This window comes from Pseudorca crassidens, chromosome 10 (assembly GCF_039906515.1).
Source record: "Pseudorca crassidens isolate mPseCra1 chromosome 10, mPseCra1.hap1, whole genome shotgun sequence".
In the NCBI taxonomy this organism is placed as follows: Eukaryota; Metazoa; Chordata; class Mammalia; order Artiodactyla; family Delphinidae; genus Pseudorca; species Pseudorca crassidens.
The window spans coordinates 23075075-23093153 of NC_090305.1; the positions used below are offsets into that span (position 1 = coordinate 23075075).

Consider the following 18079-nt stretch of genomic DNA (forward strand, 5'->3'; position numbering starts at 1 on the left):
CCCCTGCACTGGCAGGCGGATTCTCAAGCACTGCGCCACCAGGGAAGCCCCTAGCCCACTGCTTTAAACCAAACAGCAGGTATAGCACCAACTTTACTACCACCTCAGGATAAGCCATATCCACCCCACTGATCTCTGTGGGGACAATAACAACCCTGAACAGTCATTGCTACTGAGAATGTGAAAACGGTCCTTCCTACCCTGGCCACGACCATGCCTCTAAGACCTGAAACACCTATTCTCCTCCCACTATCCCTCCCCTGGACTGTACAGGCCTCCTTGACCAGGATATTCTGTGAGTGGACAGAACTAGAAACCCTGGCATGTGACCAGTCTTCCCGAGGGCTGGTGTGCTCACTCTCACGTGTGACAATCTGGGCTCATAAAAGTGTCTTCCTGTTGTGTTTACCAGTTTCCTGACAGCAAAGGGAGAAAGCAGACCTAGAAAGAGGTAGAGGGAGTCCCCTGGTGGTCCTGTGGTTAGGATTCGATGCTTTCATTGCTGAAGGCGTGGGTTCTATCCCTGGTTGAGGAACTAAGATCCCGTGAGCTGCCAAACAATGAAAAAAAAAAAGAAAAGAAAGAAAGAAAGAAGTATAAAAAGGCAATAGGTGACATCCTTCCAGTGGAATGAGAGGAACACAAGAGGCAGGCATTTGGTCTGGAGAGACAAAAGCACAGGCTGGCTGCTGGTCTTCAGATGACATGAAAATGGCTGAAAATGGACGTGTCGGAGGAAGGACTCCAGGTGGTGATTAAACTGTAGGGGCTGGAGAATCTTGCTTTCACCTGCTCTGTGCAGTTTGCCCAACTTTGCTTGTGGTTTCCAAATGGTACCATACCCAAGCTCCACCTCTTACTGGCTCTGTGACCTTCAGCAAGTTACCTAGCCTTGCTGAGCCTCAGTCTCTTCACCTGTAAAATAGAAATAATCAGAGTAAGTACATCCTAGAATTGTTGTGAGAGTTGAGATAACCCTGTAACACATTTTGTTCATGGTAAATATGTGATAAAGGACGCCATTATTACAATCACCCGAGAGTGTGTGTGTAAGTGAAAAACGTCTGAGAGAACACAAGTTTGTTTGAGGAATGAAATAGTTCAAGGAGGAACCAACTCTCCCTTCTTGATCTTGGAATAATTCTCTTGAGTGTAATTCCCAGGGGGAAGCATCACACCACACTCAACAGTCAACCGTGAAGTCAACTACGGCCACTACCCTGACCAGCCCACTGTGGGCTGAGAACTCTCCTTCTCTGAGATGCCACCAGGACTGCCTCACTGAGACAACATTTTGCATTATAATCAGGCCCTTACACCTGCTCCATTTTTCAGTCTCTAATGCACTTTATCATTACCTTTTTTTTAATATTTATTTATTTATTATCATTTATTTTTTTTTGTTTGGTTGTGGCCCAGTCTTAGTTGTGGCATGCATGTGGGATCTAGTTTCCTGACCAGGGAACGAACCTGGGCCCCCTGCATTGGGACCGCAGAGTCTTAACCACTGCACCACCAGGGAAGTCCTATCATTATCTTAATTAAGTTTCATAACAATCCTGCGAGGTAGATTGGACATCTGCTGCCATCCCATTTTACAGATGAGAAAACTAAGGTCTGCAGAGGCAAATGACCAGCCCAAATTGTCACAGCAGAGAGAGCTGTGTGGGCACATGGAAGGGGAACCTTGTCTTCCAACTTCCAGCCAAGTGCTCTCTCTACTGTAGAACCTTCAAGAAATGACTCCTGCTACTCCAGCAGCTACTTCCACCAATTAACCACTAATAAAAATGTAAAAATCTGTATATGAGCAGCAGCTCCCACTGCAGACCTTAGGACATTTATTATATCACAGATTACTGACCAATCTCACTTTTTTTTTTTTTAATAGCAACAACTAGCCCTAAAGCAAAGACCAATCCGACAAAGCTGACCACGGCTACCCGGGACCATCCATCAGCAGCGAGTAGTGGATGAACTGCACTCCCCCGGCTCAGTGTTACCTCTGTCAGCCTTGGCTCACCTCCCTCTCTGGGCCTCAGTATCTCCACCTGTATAATGGGCCCAGCAGTGCCTACACAATGGGATTGTTGTGGCAATTAGCTGGAAGGGTGTTGTGAAAGCAACTCGTCCAGAGTCTGGCACATAGCAAGTACTCAATAAAAATTAGATGGGTTTTTGTTAATTGCATAATATACTTGAACACTCCCTGGACACATAGAAAAATTTGGTTTGAGTCACTGACTCTGTCACGTGTTAGCTATGTCACCTTGTGTAAATTGCTTAATCTCTCTGAGCTTCAGTTTCTTTATCTTACAACCTCTTCCTCACAGTTGTTAATGAAGGTGTAAGAATGGAATTCTTGGAGCATTCCCAAGCTAGGAAGGGTTTTGTGGGGTTTCTAGGGAGATGTCAGTGAGGCTCTGGGAAGGGTATGGTAGCAGTACAGATGGGAGTCTGTGTGCAGCCCTGTGGCTCAGGAATAAAGTGGAAGAAGAGAGAAAACAAGGGAGTCAGAGAGAGAGTGCGAGTGCGTTGACTCAGTGTTTGCTGAGTGCTGACCTTGGTCCAGACGCTGTCCGTGGTGCTGGGAGTTCCGCAGTGAACAAGCAAAGTCCCTTTCCCGTGGTGCTTGTGGGGAACAGAGGAGGGGAGTGCTGACACAGAATTTAAAAGTGCAAATAGGAGTGAGAGGGAGGCAGCCAGAAAGAGGGACAGACAGAAATGAGACCAAGCCTGAGAATGAGCTTGGGCTTGTGGAAGAGACAGGTGCTGAAAACAGAACTGCCTGCCCCAGGACAGGGAGAAAGTGAGAGTCCAGGGTGGGAAAGAACTGGGGGAGGAGGTTGGGGTGATAGAGGGTGGTGTGACTGGTGATGGGAAGACATGGGTGGACACCAGAAGTGTGCCCCCTGGAAACCCCATCACCCCCACCAGCTTCTGTTAACTTCCTTCTGCACTTTCTTAGAATGACCCTTCCTCACCCCACTCCAACTCCTGTACAAGGATACTGAGCTCCTGGGAAAACCAAAGGGAGGGTAGTGTGACCAAAAGAAGAGACTGTGTCATCACTTGAGAATAAATGCATCAAATGCAGCCATAGGCAGGACTGTTGGCTCCAAGTTTCTCTCTCCCTGTCCCTTCTCCCTTTCCTTTCTTCCTCTATTGAGGTCTGCTATTTGTTCAGCAAATGCCCAAAGTCTGTGGTTCTCTGGGGCACAGTGTACCAAGTGATGCGTGTAAGGGAGATCAATGCCTCTTCCACTTCCAAGAACCGTAACTTTCTGGGAAGAAAAGGTAAGCATAGACAAAAATGACTCTCTCTGACCCTTTTTGTCTCTGAATCAAAGACTATTCATTCCCCACTTGGTCCTGGTACCAACCTCCTGGACCTCATCCTTGCCTCCTGCCACAGGTGCCACCTCAGTTAGTCCTGCTGCCCCTCCTCCCCTTTTCAGATTCCAGGACTATTCTAGAACCAGCTCTCCCACTTGGCGCAGATGAGACCACAAGGCCCCACCCTCAAACACCTGGGCTTTGATCTTTTGCAAAGGATGGGGATAGCAAGAGAGTGTCAGGAGGACCCTAGAGGGACATGAGGATGACCAGAAAATGGGGATGGACAAAACTCCAGTTTGCACCCAGAAACAAAGACACTGACAAGAAGCGGATTCAGTAAGTGCTGTGTTTTATTGGAGATCAGCATATGGGGAGCAGGGAGGCAGTGAAAGTGGAGAGGACGCTAGAAAACAGCTGATAGGATCTTGATTTAGCTCATACTGCAAGGGGAGGGAGCAGGACTCCCCTCTCTGACTTCTAACTTAGGGCTGCCCCCGCTCTGTCATTCTCCTAACTCCATTATGACTCAGGGTTTTGAGGATTGGGAAAGCTGTCTGGGATGCTCCTATAAGAGCCAGGAGCACGGAGAACTCCGGGAGGAAATTGATTATTGCCTGGGCGTAGATAAATATTCTTCCTGCTAGTACCTGGATACCAATTAATAGTCTTCCATCTGGCACCTGGATACCCCCAGCTAATACTTGGGTATGGATTAATGTTACCCCGGTTTCCCACAGGGTAAAAGGGTCTCCATCCAGTGCCAGGACCTCCACCTCCCCAGGGTACACTGGGACTCAGGGCCCCCCAGGGGAAACCAGGCAGAAGTGACCATGGAATCCCATTGAGGAGAGACCCGGGACGGGGTCGGGCAAGGATTTTTCTCGGGACGTCCAGCACAGTAGAGTGGAGTGGCCCTCTAGACTCAGAGTCCTGGGGGAGGAGTGAAGCCTCGGGTGAGGGGTCCGCGGGGTATGCAAAGGGCTCTGCAAGAAAAGGCCCACTGCCTGGAGGGAGGGCAGCCTCACTAGAAAAGTAGGACGGTTCTTCAGGCAGCTCTTCTCCCACGTAGTCCTCGAACACAGCAGGCATCATCGGCCAAGGGTCCTCCGAGGACCAGGAATCCATGTAGGGCAGCTCCCCAGATGGGGGCCACATCTGTACCCCAGCACCTCCTGCAGGTTGAGAGCCAGGTGATGGAGAAGCATTGGGCTCCAGAGGAGCCCTTGCCGAATCATTAGGCTCAGGGTCTGGTTTGGGCTGAGGATGTTCCAAGTTGGAGGGGCTGGTCAAGGAAGGTCGTTCAAGCAGAGGCAGGTTGATCCCCAAGTCTTGGGGAAATTTCTCCTCCGGCACACCGATGCTCCGGGCAAAGAGGCCTGAGGGAAGGGGAAGAGGAGGCAGCCAGTGGACCAGATATTTAGTCTCAGTGCCCTCCCTTCCCTGACTCCCTGATTCCCTTTGCTTCAAGTCCCTTCACTTTGCCTGTGCCAACTCTTTCCTCCCTCAGGGACCCAACTGTACACACTCCCACCTTTACCTCTTCCCTCAGTCCCAGTTCCCCGAGGACCACCAGTCCGCTCCTGCCCAAAGGTTGCCACAGCCTCCATACCTGGGAGATGAAGACAGACCAGAAGCAGGCCCAGAGGAGCCCAGCTCCCTGCGACATGGCCCTGCATCTCGCTCTGCATTTCCCTCAGCCTCAAGACAGCCAGCCCTTTATCCTGTTAGTGGGTGGGGGACATCAGAAACAGGCTGAGCCAGTGGTTGTGGAAACAATATAGCTCTACGTTCCACCCTCGTTCCTAATTCATTCTGTGGCAACAGATGTCACTTGAATGACTCAGGGAAGCTGGGTGTTCCCACCCTGCTCCTCTCCTCAAGCTCCCCACCCCTTCCTAACCCAGGTGTCCTGGCTCACAGCTCATCACTTGTTGCCAGCCCTACCCTTCCTGGCTGCTGACACCAGGCACATGAGGACCTTCACCCTTGGGGTCCCAATCTCTTCACTGACTTCTCAACAATAGAAACACCTGATTCTGTTTCTCTTTGGGATCCATACCATTCTTTTCCAGCACCCCTTTCTCGTGCATCCCCGTAGCTACATCATCTTGACCTCAACCTGCAGGAGGTTCTGGGGTGCAGAAGTGGCCCCCTTCTGAGGGGCTGCTCCTACATGAGACCCTGTGTCTAGGGAAATAGACCTGGTTCCCATCCTTAAGAGATGACGGTGTATTGGTTTGCTATGGCTGCTGTAGCAAGTCACCACAAACTTAATGGCTTACAACAACACAAATTTACTATCTTACAATTTTGAAGAGCAGAAGTCTGACATGGGTCTCACTGAGTTAAGATTGAGGTGTTGGTAGAGCCTTTCTGGAGGCCCTGGGGAAGAATCCATTTCCCTGCATCTTCCAGCTTCCAGAGGCCACCTGAGTTCCTCGGCTCATGGTCCCCTTCCTCCATGTTCAAAGCCAGAAACAGCAGGATCTTCTCACGTGGCATCAGTCTGACCTCCCCTTCTTCCCTCTCCCATATTTAAAGACCCTTATGATTACCTCGGACTCACCCAAATAATCCCATATAATCTTTCTACTTTAAGGTCATCTGACTAACAACCGTAATTCCATCTGCAAACAGTTTCCCTTTGTTATGTAACCTCACATATTCAGTTTCCAGGCATCAGGACGTGGACATCTCTGGTCATGGGGAGGGCACAAGTCTGCCTACCTTAGATGGTCAAATGTGTCCACAGAATATACAAGAGATACAGAGAGAGAGAGAGAGAGCAGATGTTTCCAACTAAGTAGAAGGAGGGCATTGACATGTCAAATAGCCATGAGCTGATCATTGTTAAGGCTGATTGATGAGAGCATAGGGATTCATTAAGTATTTTGTCTACTCTTAAATATGTTTGAATTTTTCCTATAAAAAGTGTTTAAGCGCCTTTGTTTCTCTATTGCTTCCAAGACGCACCCAGACTAGGCTTCTCTTGTTGCATGAAGTTTAAATATTAGCTGTTAGGTTTTACCATTCCATCCTCATCCCCAGCCCCTGCCAGCTGGCTACTGGAAGGGTAAAGAGCTCCTCCAGATCTGGCCAGTGGACAACATACACTCCAATAAAAACTTTTTTAAAAAGAGTGCAGATCTGGCCAGTGGGTACAGGGCAGCAGCCTTTTGGGGTGACATCCAACAGCTTTGCAAAACATTTTGACCTGGATCACACCAGAAACTAGAGGAATACTCGTGTCAGAGGCTGCGTCCCTCCCACAATTGCAGTCCACAGAGCCTCTGAGGGCCTTGATTCCTGTCATTGGCTGCAGTCCAGGGGGCACATGGTAACCAAGGGTGACCCCACAGTGATGACAGAAACGGGACTGTTCTGGAGCCCTCCTCTGTCTTCAGTCAACCCTGCAGGTTGGCTCAGTTGCCCCAGGTCATTTCTGATCAACAAAACAAATTTCTGCTGATTCGAGAATTCAACAACAGTCCTAGATTTGGGGCCAGCTGACATCATCCCTATAGGAGGGAATGAGCTAGATCCTAAGGTGGGGGTGAATTCCTTTGCAGCCAAGCAGAGGCTCTGAGAGGTGGCCTGTGCTTTGGGGTGAGGCTCTTCCTGTAAGGGTGAGCACAGCCCACCCTCCCCTCCTTGGGGCATGAGAGCTTCCTTGGCCTCAGTGTCTTCCCTGCTGTCTCCAGAACATAGTCGCGTGGCCCTTGGCACCCTGTCTACTTTTTCAATCTTCTCCCATGGAGGCCACCTCCCCTTCCCCACTGTAGTGTTCAGCCCTCTCACCTCTCCCAGCTCTCACTCTAGAACCACAGCAGAGGCAGCAGGAGTGTGAAGGTGGAGAGGACACTGCTGGGAAGGACACTGTTCTGTCATGGGCTGGGGCGTTTCAATGTAGGTCAGTGGGTCACCTTGCTCGGCTGCACACCCGTCATGCCCCTGTCCTCTCTGTCTTTCACTTCCTCCACCCGCAGCTCCCAGAACCACGCCCCCCTTAACTCCTACTCAGTCCCCAGGAATGTGGTCCGGGCTGCTGTGTTCCAGCCTTCCCAAGGCTCCTGGTGTCCCAGAAACCCAGGAAATCGATGCTCGGGACTCCCAGAGAGGATGGCATCTTGAAGGTGAGGCCAACTAATGGATAAGGAGAAGGAGTCAGGTGGGGAGGGGGAGGAAATCATTAAGGCTCTATGTAAGGAGAGGGGAGGACTGCAGAGTGAATGGGCAGTGGAACAAGAATGGATTTCCTGGGGCAACAAGAGAGAAGAGATGTGAGAGGAAGGATCTGGGAGACCAACTAACCCCTGCTTTCAGCTTAACAAATATTTATGGTTTTCCTCCTTTGTGGGAGGAGCTGTAAGATGTAAGAAATACCAGGCCAATTTATGAATGAAAGTGGGGGACACAGGACCTTTAGAGGCATAGGAGAGCATCACTCAGGTCCCAAGAGGAGACCCAGGGCTCCAAGAAGGCAAAAAGTCTAATCCAGTTCACACAGTTTATTGAGACATCTGTCCAGGACCCAGAGAGAGCAGGGAGCCTGCTCCAGTCTCTGCAGATATCCTGGTATCTCCTACACACAGGGAAGCCTCTGAACGTTGAGGGAAGTGGCAGCCAGGAAGGGGTACTGAGATGGAGGCCTTGAGAGACAAAGAGGAATGTTGGGAACTCAAAAAGGGTGTGCTGAGCTCTGTAATGGAGCGTGGGAGTGGAATTGGGAGTGTGAGAACCCAACAGGATATCATGCTGGTTGACCAGATGGTGAAATGAGATCAGTGAAAAATGGTCACTGTTTTCAAATAACTGTTTGGATTGTGCTTTATTTGGCAAAGGGGGGGCAGGGGGGTGGGGAGGGGATGGCTTGTCCAGGCATCAGAGTTACTGTAGGACATTTCAGGGGGTTCCCAGTCAAGAATCGGAATGAGTAGGGTTAGCCAATGGACTATACTGTCTCCAAGAAATGGCAGAGGAAATGCTAGGGAGAGGGTGTCTGGCAGGGAGGGCACTGCAGTACGATGGGAATCTAAACAGTAGGAGAGAATGAGGAAAGGGATTTGGAGCATACAATTTGGGGAGGTAAAGAAAGAAGAGCTGATAAGGGAGAGTCTGCCACATTGGGACAACGGGGGAAGCAGAGCAGCTGTCTTGGGAGGGTGGAAGAAAACTGAGCTACCCCCATGGCTGGGCTCCTGGACTTCTCCCACCTGGGAGACGGTGCGTGCGTGTGTGTGTGTGTGTGTGTGCGCCTGCACGTGTGTGTAGGCAAAATCTGCTTTATGGACTGTTAGGTAACTCTCCCTGGGGTAGGAGAACTTCAGGGTCAGCTAGCTGGGGCCCCAGGGGTTTCGCTTGGGTTAGGATGTCCCGGATGGAGTGGCAGGGGATCGTTCCAGAGCTGCCAAAGCCACAGGGCTTGGCACCAGCTGAGGGGTCATGTTGGGAAGAGCCAGCTTGACGCCTACTCAATGTTGAAGAGGAGACAGAAATGCAAGAGTGACCAGAAGAGCTGGACTTGCTGCCACAGGGTTGGAGGATGATTTTGCCATGGGATTGGGAGCTGGAGCTGCCACTGAAGGAGCCAGTGCCTGGTGAGGAGCTGGGCCTCTGGGAAACACCACCACAGGGCTGGAAAGATGAACCAGAACTGCTGGAAAGGCTAGAGCTGCTGTGGACTCCAGAGCTAGAGAGGGAGCAGGGCTCCTTAGAGCCCTTGGAGCCAACGCCATAGGGCAGGACCCCACCAGAGCCCACCGGCTGGAACACAACGGCCGAGGAAGCTCCCGACTGGTAGATGTTGGAACTAGAAGCGCTGTGGCTGGGGATGATGGGGATGCTGGAGAAGTATTTGCCCTCAGAGATGGGGGCCCCGGCTGCAAAGGAGGGAACCCCTGGAGAGCCTTTGATGGGGTGCTCTTTGATGAAGTGGCCCACCGGGTAGATTTTGCCCCTGATGTAGGTCATGCCTGGGACCAGATAACTGTCAGAGGAGCCACCCACCACCTCATAGCTGCCATATTTGCCTACAGAGGTGATGGGGGGGCAGGGCTTCCCCGGAAGGCCACCATTGCTACAGGGGACGCTTTGACCCACTCTGGGGCCACCAGAGCCGTGCTGCTCCACCACCACCACTCCAGGCATTTTACCCCCAGACACAGAATGGGAGCTGGAGATGTAGGGGCCAGAGTGCGAGACGATGGGCCCCCCACTGCAGGGAGAGTCAGGGATGTTGGAACTACAGGGACTCAGCTTGGCGTTGACCTCCTGGCCACTGCTGCTGGACATCGAGGAGATCTGGGAAACAGAAGAGCTCGAGCCTCCTCCAGACTGGGAGCTGAGGCTTCCTGATTGGGAGGAACTAGATGCACCCTGTAGACTAGGGCTAGGTCCAGAGGAGTAGCTTATCTGCGAATACCCCGTTCCTGGCTTAAATAACGGAAATCCTGAAGAACGACCCTGGGTAGCAATGGACCCGCTGGAGCCGCCACTGGAGCCACCACGGGAGCCACTGGAGCCACTGGAGCCGCCACTGGAGCCACCACGGGAGCCACTGGAACTCGAAAGAAAACTGCTGGAACTGCTGGAGCCACTTTGGCTACTGAAGCTGCTGGAGCTCCCCTTCCCCAGGAGACAGGGGTCACTGGGGGAGGTGATACTCGTGTGGTCCCTGCAGGGGTCTGAGAAGGTCCCAATGCTCTTGGCCAAGGTCCCTGGGGAGGAAAGTAGTGGTTAGCAAGGGCCAGAGAGGCTGGACTTTCTCCCCTCCCAGACCCACCTCAGTCATCTGCTACTCTGATCTCTCCTGAGAGGAGCCCAGGGAGAGTTTGGGGTGGAAAAGGCAGGGAGACCCCAAAGAGATGGAGAGTGGGGGAGACTGAGACTCTGAGAGGTGGGGGAGACCGTGGGACCAGACGGAAGGAGGAGATGAAAGACAGAACCACAGAGGACTGAGAAGGGAGGAAAAATAGCCAAACAGACACTGAGAAAAAGAGAAAGTGGGGGAGGGGCAGGGGGACAGCAGTAGAGGACAGGACACTTGAGGATTATGATTGGGTCGCCAGCTTCCCCTCGAGAGGCCAGGCTTGGGTACAGAATGGAAATTCTGCTTCCCGCCTCGGCACCGCCCATGCCAGGAAAGCTGGGTGGGGGCCAGGACATGGGGGCACGCACTGTTGCTTCAGAACCCGCTTGTACCAGCAGGACAGGACCCTGCACCCCGAGCCCAGCTCAGGGACACGAGGATGCAGCCCTCCTCCGAGGCCCCTGACCTTTATCAGTTGTCTCCCCGCTGGCCAGCACCGCGTGCCTCCCTGCCCCCAGGCCCACATCTGACCGCTTCTGCCTCTACTTCTTTCCTTAACTAACCCTTTGCTCCTCACCCAGGCTCCCCCTCCCCCCACCCTTCCTCTACTCCCCACCTTAACCACCTCCGGTCCCAAGTGGTGTGGACAGAGCCACGTACTTCAGGCCATACATTTGGAGAGGCCAGATCTGCCCTACCTTCCTCACAGCGTTACGGTGAGCACTAGATGTGACCACGCATGCAGAAGGTGCTTCACAAAAGCAGAAGGCATCAGACATGATTTATTACTGCCATTCCTCCTTTGAACACCCCACCAAAAACCAGGTCTCCACACTCTGTGAGCTCCCCATTCTCTCCTCAGAAAGAAATTCAATGCATCCACCTCCACGCCAAACCCCAGCTCTGCCCGCAGCCCCGCCCCCTTCACTCTGCTGCACTAATCAGCCAGCCCCCCACCCCCACCCCACGCTCCTCCTCTGCTCCTCCGATGCCACACAGCCACGGGGCCGTGGGCAAGGTCACCGTGATCAACAGCACAGGCCCCGGAGTCACCCAGCCTGGGGTTTGGATCCCGGCTTAACTGCTTTCTAATCTGTGAGCTTGAGCCGGTTTCCTAAGCTCTTCAAGCCTCAGTGTCTTCCCGTGTAGCGTGAGGACGCTTCTCTCACACCATCCTTCTAACGGTCAAACGAGCTAATGCGTTAAAGTGCTGGTGGAGTGTCTCGCACATAAAAAGGGCCCTATGAATGGTGACAACTATTATGACTATTAAATATCGACTCCATCTTCTAGCACTCGAATAATAATAGTAACAACAACAGCCAACATGAGATAACTGTCTAGGAGTTCGACGGCACTGTGGCACACATTACCTAGAGACTCAGAGAGAAACTAGAGCTAGGTGTTAACTTTAGCCTCATTTTAGAGTTTCAGAGACGGAGGCTCAGTAAATTTAAGCAGTTTGCCTGAGGTGTCAAGGCAGTGAGGAGCGGCCCCCAGACTCAAGCATCAGATTCCAGAGCCCCTGCCCTTCCGCCCTCGCTGGGTCCTCTCCTGGACTCTCCCCACGCAGGGCTCCCCCCAGCCTTCTCTGACCTGGCATCTGCAGTCCTGCCCCCCTCCTCTCCCCACTCTCTCTGCGCCCAGGGCCCCCGGCCTCCTACCTTGCAGGAGGAGACTGGCCAGCAGCAATGCCAACATCCCCCGCCCTCCCACAAGCCCTATCCGGGATGCTCGTGCAGAGCCCATCTTGGACTGTGTGGCCTCCTGAGTGACAGCAGCTCGTGGACACCCGGGGCCTTTATGTCAGGGCTGGACATTTCCCGGGCAGGAGTCACTGTGGGGAGGGGAGGAGAGGTGGAGGTGGAGGTGCCGGGGGCAGGTGGGGGGGGAAGTTGGTGTGGCCGGGAGGAGCTGAAGTAATGTTTGGGTATTGCCTACTCAGCAGCAGGGGTGGCTGCAGTGTGGGGCATCATGGCCCTGGGAACACCTGGCTGGCCTGCCCGGGCTCCTCGTTGCCTAACCTGGAACCAGGTGCTCTGCCCTGAAGGCCGCTCACTCCCGGGCGGCCACCCTTACCATGGGGCCCAGTCCCCTGGCTCCTTCACCCTCCTGCCTTCCCCAGTGTTGGCCTCTCTGACTGCTCGTCCTCCCTCCACGCACAGATGTGGGCATTTCAACTTTCCCTTCAGTACCGGCTACCTGCTGTGGCCCGCACCCCCGCCTCACGGTTAACCCCGCCTGGGAGCCCTCCACAGCCTCTGGATCCACGCCCCCCTTTCCCTGAGACCCTTCACTCAGCTTCCACTCTCTTCCTCCGGGTGTAAGGATCTACACCCCACGCCCTGCTGTCACTGCCCAAGTACCATGCCTGCCGCACAGCTCTTACGTGTGTCATCAGCGAGCGGACCTTTGGAGTCTGCACTCCAAAGCCGGTTCCCTGACCTGTCCCTTCCGGGGGGCTCCAGGGACGGCCCGCAGGGGCTGGACGCCAAGGCCTCAGCCCGGAGACAGGCCTGGGCTGAGGACCCCTGTCATAGCTGGGCCTTGGTTACTCACAGGCCACTCACAGCCCCTCCCCGAGGGGTGGCCCTGGCTCCAGTGTGTGAGCAAGAGGCTAATAAGACTAATTGGGAAGGTGGTGGCCCTGTCGCCCATTAATTGACTGCCCAGCCTGGATGAGCAACAGGAAGCAGCCAGCTTGGTCTGGGTAGGATCCACGGTAGGACCAAGGAGGGCCAGCAGAATCCTGGGTCCCTGAAGGATGAAGGGCAGGACGGGAGGACCAGAGCCCTGAGACCTGCTAAGAGGGGGTGGTTCCTCCTCCATCGCATTCCCCTCCCTCCGCTTGGAACCTGACCCCACCCCAGCCAATTAATTGCTCACTGGTATTGCCAAGAGTATCAGTATTGGAAGGCGGGACCTGGGAGTCGGGTCAGGTTCTCTGCCTCTTCCCCAAGCCCACCCAGCCTTCTCCCTGCTCCCCTGGCCTGGACTCTCATTCCCGCACTGCCCTGGTCTCCTCACAGAGGCAGCCCTACCGCCGGAGCCCTCGGCTCGTTTCTCCCTTTCTCTGTCTCCTGCCCTGCTTCTGACCCAGCCCAGCACTGTCCATAGAACTTTCTGCCATGATGGAAATGTTCTCTCTCTGTGCTGCCCAATACAGTAGCCACGAGCCCATGTGGCCACTGAACATTTGAAATGGGGCTAGTATGACCAACTGGAGGAACTGAATTCTTAATTTTACTTAATTTTAATTCATTTAAATGTAAATAGCCACTTGTGGCTAGTGGCTACCAGCGAATCTAGCCCTTGACCGTCCCCTAGCACCCAAAATGGGAGTGGAAGAGAGAGGCGCCCAGTGGCGCAGTGGTTGAGAGTCCGCCTGCCGATGCAGGGGACACGGGTTCGTGCCCCGGTCCAGGAAGATCCCACATGCCGCGGAGCGGCTGGGCCCGTGAGCCACAACTGCTGAGCCTGGGCGTCTGCAGCCCGTGCTCCGCAACAAGAGAGGCCGTGACAGTGAGAGGTCCGCGCACTGCGATGAAGAGTGGCCCCCGCTAGCCACAGCTAGAGAAAGCCCTCGCACAGAAACAAAGACGCAACACAGCCAAAAAAAAAAAAAAAAAAGAGTGCTTGGTCTAGCCGGGCAGTGGCAGCAGGCACGTGAACTGGGCTCTGACACAGAGCCACCCACCTGTGCTCTCTCTTGGGCCTGTCTGTCCTGCCCTCATCTCCCCTGGATGAGCTCTTTCCTCTGAGGGATACAGCACACTTCCATTAACAAATGGCAGAGCTCACGTGGCCGCGAAGAGGAAGTACGGGGATTTCCCCTGGACAAGGCGTTCATCTGATGCTGGGGTGGGGTAGGCAGTGCTGTGCAAAAAAATCGCCTAAGCGACTCTTTCAGGGACTCTCACCCCAGCATAACGCGTGACCCCAGGCTGAGAACTGCTGCTCTGGGGGGCAGTCTCCACCCCGTCAAAATACATCAACTCCCTCAAAATACATTCCACGGTGTGGTCCATACTCAGCTACACCCTTCCTGCTTCTCCCCCTCAGCTCCCTGGTCCATCACTCTCTCCTCTAGGACTGACCTCCTGGAACTTGACCTGGTGAGCATCTACTTTTGCTCTTCCCGGCCCTGTTCTCACCCCCTTAGCAACCCCGCTTGCATCCTCCAAGGGACCCGGGTACCACAGCAGGGACATGGGAGTGAAGATCGGGGTCAGAGCAAGGAGCAGCCTCAGCCAGTGCATCCCGTAGAGGAAACACTTGGCAGGCGGGGGCTCTGCCCACAGGCGATGTGTCCCCCCAGCCCTCGTTCTTTTCCCTTCCTCCCCCCGCCTTCCTGCAAGCAGCCGGGAGTCAGCTGAGTGACGGTCATGCTCCTAGAGTCCGAGACTTCATAGCTCTGCTCAAGCCACATCTGATTTGGCCACCAGCCCTCCTGTCTTGTGAGGAGGTGAATATAGAGGCTGTGATTAGCTCTTAGAGTAACAATAATATTTTTCCTCTTCTCTGTTCTGTGGAGCGAGTGTTAGGGAAACCAGCACCCCTTATCTGCTCATTACACTCAGCTATTAAATAGTCATTCTTTCCACTGTTGCTATTCATGCATTTTATTGTTTTTGGTCACCCAGAATTAGAGACCCAGCTCCCTCCTGATGCGGCAGGAAAGGGTGAAAACGGGGACTGAGGCAGAGTCTGAATGTGCTTAGGAGAGGCTGGAAGGACTTGTCCCAGGAGGGACTTCTAGGCAGGCTGTGGCCCTCACTGTTTCCGGGGGTGGGATCTGCAGGGGCCCATCCTCTCTCCTTCTCCCGGACTGTCCGAATCCCTCTGGCTGAGAGCTCCTCGTGGGCAGGGAGCTTCTCTCGCCCCACAGTGTGCCCCTGGTGCCTGATGCATCACCCCCACACACAGGTAACACAGCAGTCAACACAGAATCCTACTGGAGAGGCGGGCGTCCCATGTCCAGCTCTGTTCTCTGGGGCCCCAGGACTAGAACCAGAGAAGGACAGACTCCTCCTTGACAGTGTGTAACAATCAGCTCGTCATAAACATCTGCACGTGCAGGATTTATCTTGATTCTCTCAATGCTCCTAGGAGACAGAAATTATTATTTATCCTTTGGAGCTGCAGACACAAGTTCCGGGCGTTAAGCTGATGCCCACTACCAGTAGCTGGGGGCTTTACCTGGTATCCTGATGCTGTAGGCTACACATAGCTAGCTTTTCCTCTTCTCCCTGGATCGTTGCATGACCTGGCTCAGTCTCTCATTTCATTCAGTCCTTGTGACCTGCCATCTTCTCAGAAGCCCTCTCTGACTTTCCTATTTGAAATTGTAGCCCTCCAGCCCCACACTCACGGACCATACCATTCGCTATGTCCTTCCTCTTGCCTTCTTTTTCTTCATAGCTCTTATCAGGACGGGATAGCCTATTACATACAACCTGTATGCATCTGCTTGTTGTTCACTTCCCCCACTAGAAGGTAAGCCTCGGGAGGGTGGGGCCCTCCTTTCTGACTCACCGCTGTTTCCCTTTAGTGCTGCGTGGCTCATGGAGGGAACTCAGTTAATAATGAGAGAAAGAATAGATAATGAATGGACCACTTGGTCAAGCAGCCTGGCCTGAATTTTCCTGAGGGCCCCAGCGCCTGCCTCATTTTACCTCATATGCCTGACTCACCTTAGAGGAGTCACCTTGGCGACTAAGCCGGCATTAGTGGGACCTGATGGAGGCCGGGCGAGTGATGATGTTAGCGGCACGACAAGGAGGACTCTGGAGGGAAACGCCTTGGAGGAGTCTCTATGCTGCCCTCTGGTGGTACGTCGTGGAACATCACAGACGAAGAACTGAGGCTGTCAGCCTTGCGTGGGAATTTAGAGATTATTAAGGAAATCCCCTAAATTCACATCCCAGGGCCACGCAGAGATCAGATGGCAGAGTAGGAACAAAGAATTGGGTCACAATCCGATGCCTTCACCACTACACCATCCTGTCTGTCCCCATCACAGTTGAGATTATGCTGCAAAAGAGAAGGGTATCAGCTGGAAAAACCTTCGGAGAGAGGTTTGGTTTAATTCGACAAGTTATTTGAGCCAGTGCTAGACACCTGGTGGGCAGTTAGTTAAAGATTAGAGGGAGAAAATGTACAGTAAGAGAGCTTAAGTTTATACCAAAGCAAGTCTTTGGTCAGATGAGTTTGAAACATGAAATTGGCAGAGGAGTTAGCACGGGTGTGCCCCTCCCTAATTTAACTTTTATTACATTTTATTGTCATGATTTATTAATACATATTTGTTTCCTCTCTAGACACAGAGCTCCTCGAGGGCAGGGAGGACTGAAACTTCTCCCTGAGATTGTCACCATCACCTGGCACCCCACACAGTAGATGCTCAATAAATGACCATTATATGGGTAAATAGATAAACAAATGAGTCGTTTGGAGTTTCCCTGCCTAGAGATCTTCAAAGGAGAGCAGATAACCAACTCTTCTGTCTAGTCCAAAGACATTATTCCTCTGCCCAAAGGCTGAGGGCTGTGCCCAACTCTTTCTCAAGGTAACTCAGCTTCTATAATTAGATTATACCAAGATACCAGTTCAAGGTTCTTTTCTCTTATTGGCTAAGCATTTATTGACTACCGGCCATGTCCAAGGTACTGAGCCATTGTTCTCTAAATCTATTAGAGATCCTATTCTATTATTTAATTGTATGACTCCATGTTGACATAAAATGCAATAGTGTCCCCACCGCAGTCACTCGTAGGTGAGGTCAGTCAAGGCAGATGGGGAAGAATCAGCATCGTCTAATCTAAATGGATAAGCTGGCACAGTGGGTTCCCCTGTGTTAATATTCCATACCATCCAGTCCCACTCAGCCTCCTCCCAGCTAATAAACACAGCATTTTTAGGTACCAATATCTGTTGCCTATTAATTGGTATCAAAATCTCCAACTACTTTTTTTTTTTTTTGCGGTACACGGGCCTCTCACTGTTGTGGCCTCTCCCGTTGCGGAGCACAGGCTCCGGATGCGCAGGCTCAGCGGCCATGGCTCACGGGCCCAGCCGCTCCGCGGCATGTGGGATCTTCCCGGACCGGGGCACGAACCCGTGTCCCCTGCATCGGCAGGCGGACTCTCAACCACTGCGCCACCAGGGAAGCCCTCCAATTACTTCTTGCTTTCCCTTCCCTCTCCCACTCATCTACCTGTTGTGTCAAACTTGGAAGAGTTGGTTTGGAACTTACATCCAGCTTTGACTTTGGCACTTGTGTTGTCTTGGAAGGTGAGTTACCTCTGTCAACAGTAGTTTCCTCATCTGTAAAATGGGGTTAATAATTTGCTTTATTGAACACCTTGTGGGCCAAGTACTAGGAGAGAAGTAAGGCATACAAAGACAGACAAGGCACAATCCCTGCCCTCAAGAAGCTCATACTTTACAAAGGGAGAAAGACATGGAAACCAACATAATGTGGAAATGATGCAAAGAGCCTGCGATCCTTTCCTGGGTTACATCAGGGACTCAGTTCTTTCCCTCACTTTCTCTCTCCTTTAAGAATGTTTTTCTCTTTCCATTCCCAACAAACTCCATTGCACTGGCTTGAGAAGTTGCTGAGGGAGGGCCAGTTTGAGGAATCCAGACTTCCTTCTTCCCTTCTATCCCATACCTCCCTGCCACAGTACACCAGACAGGTTATGTGTGCCTCCCCACAAAGAACACAGTTCTATCCAAGGACAAAGACTTTCAGATATGAGCTCCTGAGCCAGGCACCAAGACCTTCTCTAATTCCCCCCAACCTACTTGTTCCACAACATTTCTTTCTTCTCCAAGCTATAAACTCTTCACTCCGGGAGTTCCCTGATGGCCTAGTGGTTAGGATTCCGGGTTTTCACTGCCACAGCCTGGGTTCAGTCCCTGGTTGAG

General features: G+C 52.7%; 2 protein-coding genes and 1 long non-coding RNA gene across 3 annotated transcripts; 1 reads left to right on the top strand and 2 right to left on the bottom strand.

Annotated features, from left to right (window-relative positions):
- Nucleotides 1-3671: 3671 nt before the first annotated feature.
- C10H6orf15 (chromosome 10 C6orf15 homolog) lies at nucleotides 3672-5106 on the bottom strand. The gene is made up of 2 exons (XM_067752447.1): nucleotides 4949-5106; nucleotides 3672-4715 (listed from the first exon to the last, which is right to left on the bottom strand). The coding sequence occupies exons 1-2, from the start codon at nucleotides 5025-5027 to the stop codon at nucleotides 3859-3861; spliced, it is 936 nt and encodes a 311-aa protein (XP_067608548.1). The 5' UTR covers nucleotides 5028-5106; the 3' UTR covers nucleotides 3672-3858.
- Nucleotides 5107-7370: 2264 nt separating this feature from the next.
- LOC137231803 (uncharacterized) lies at nucleotides 7371-17051 on the top strand. The gene is made up of 3 exons (XR_010946736.1): nucleotides 7371-7472; nucleotides 15569-15643; nucleotides 16468-17051. It is a non-coding gene; the product is annotated as an uncharacterized lncRNA (long non-coding RNA).
- CDSN (corneodesmosin) lies at nucleotides 8569-11896 on the bottom strand. Its single transcript, XM_067752390.1, has 2 exons — nucleotides 11812-11896; nucleotides 8569-10055 (listed from the first exon to the last, which is right to left on the bottom strand). The coding sequence occupies exons 1-2, from the start codon at nucleotides 11894-11896 to the stop codon at nucleotides 8623-8625; spliced, it is 1518 nt and encodes a 505-aa protein (XP_067608491.1). The 3' UTR covers nucleotides 8569-8622.
- Nucleotides 17052-18079: the final 1028 nt, after the last annotated feature.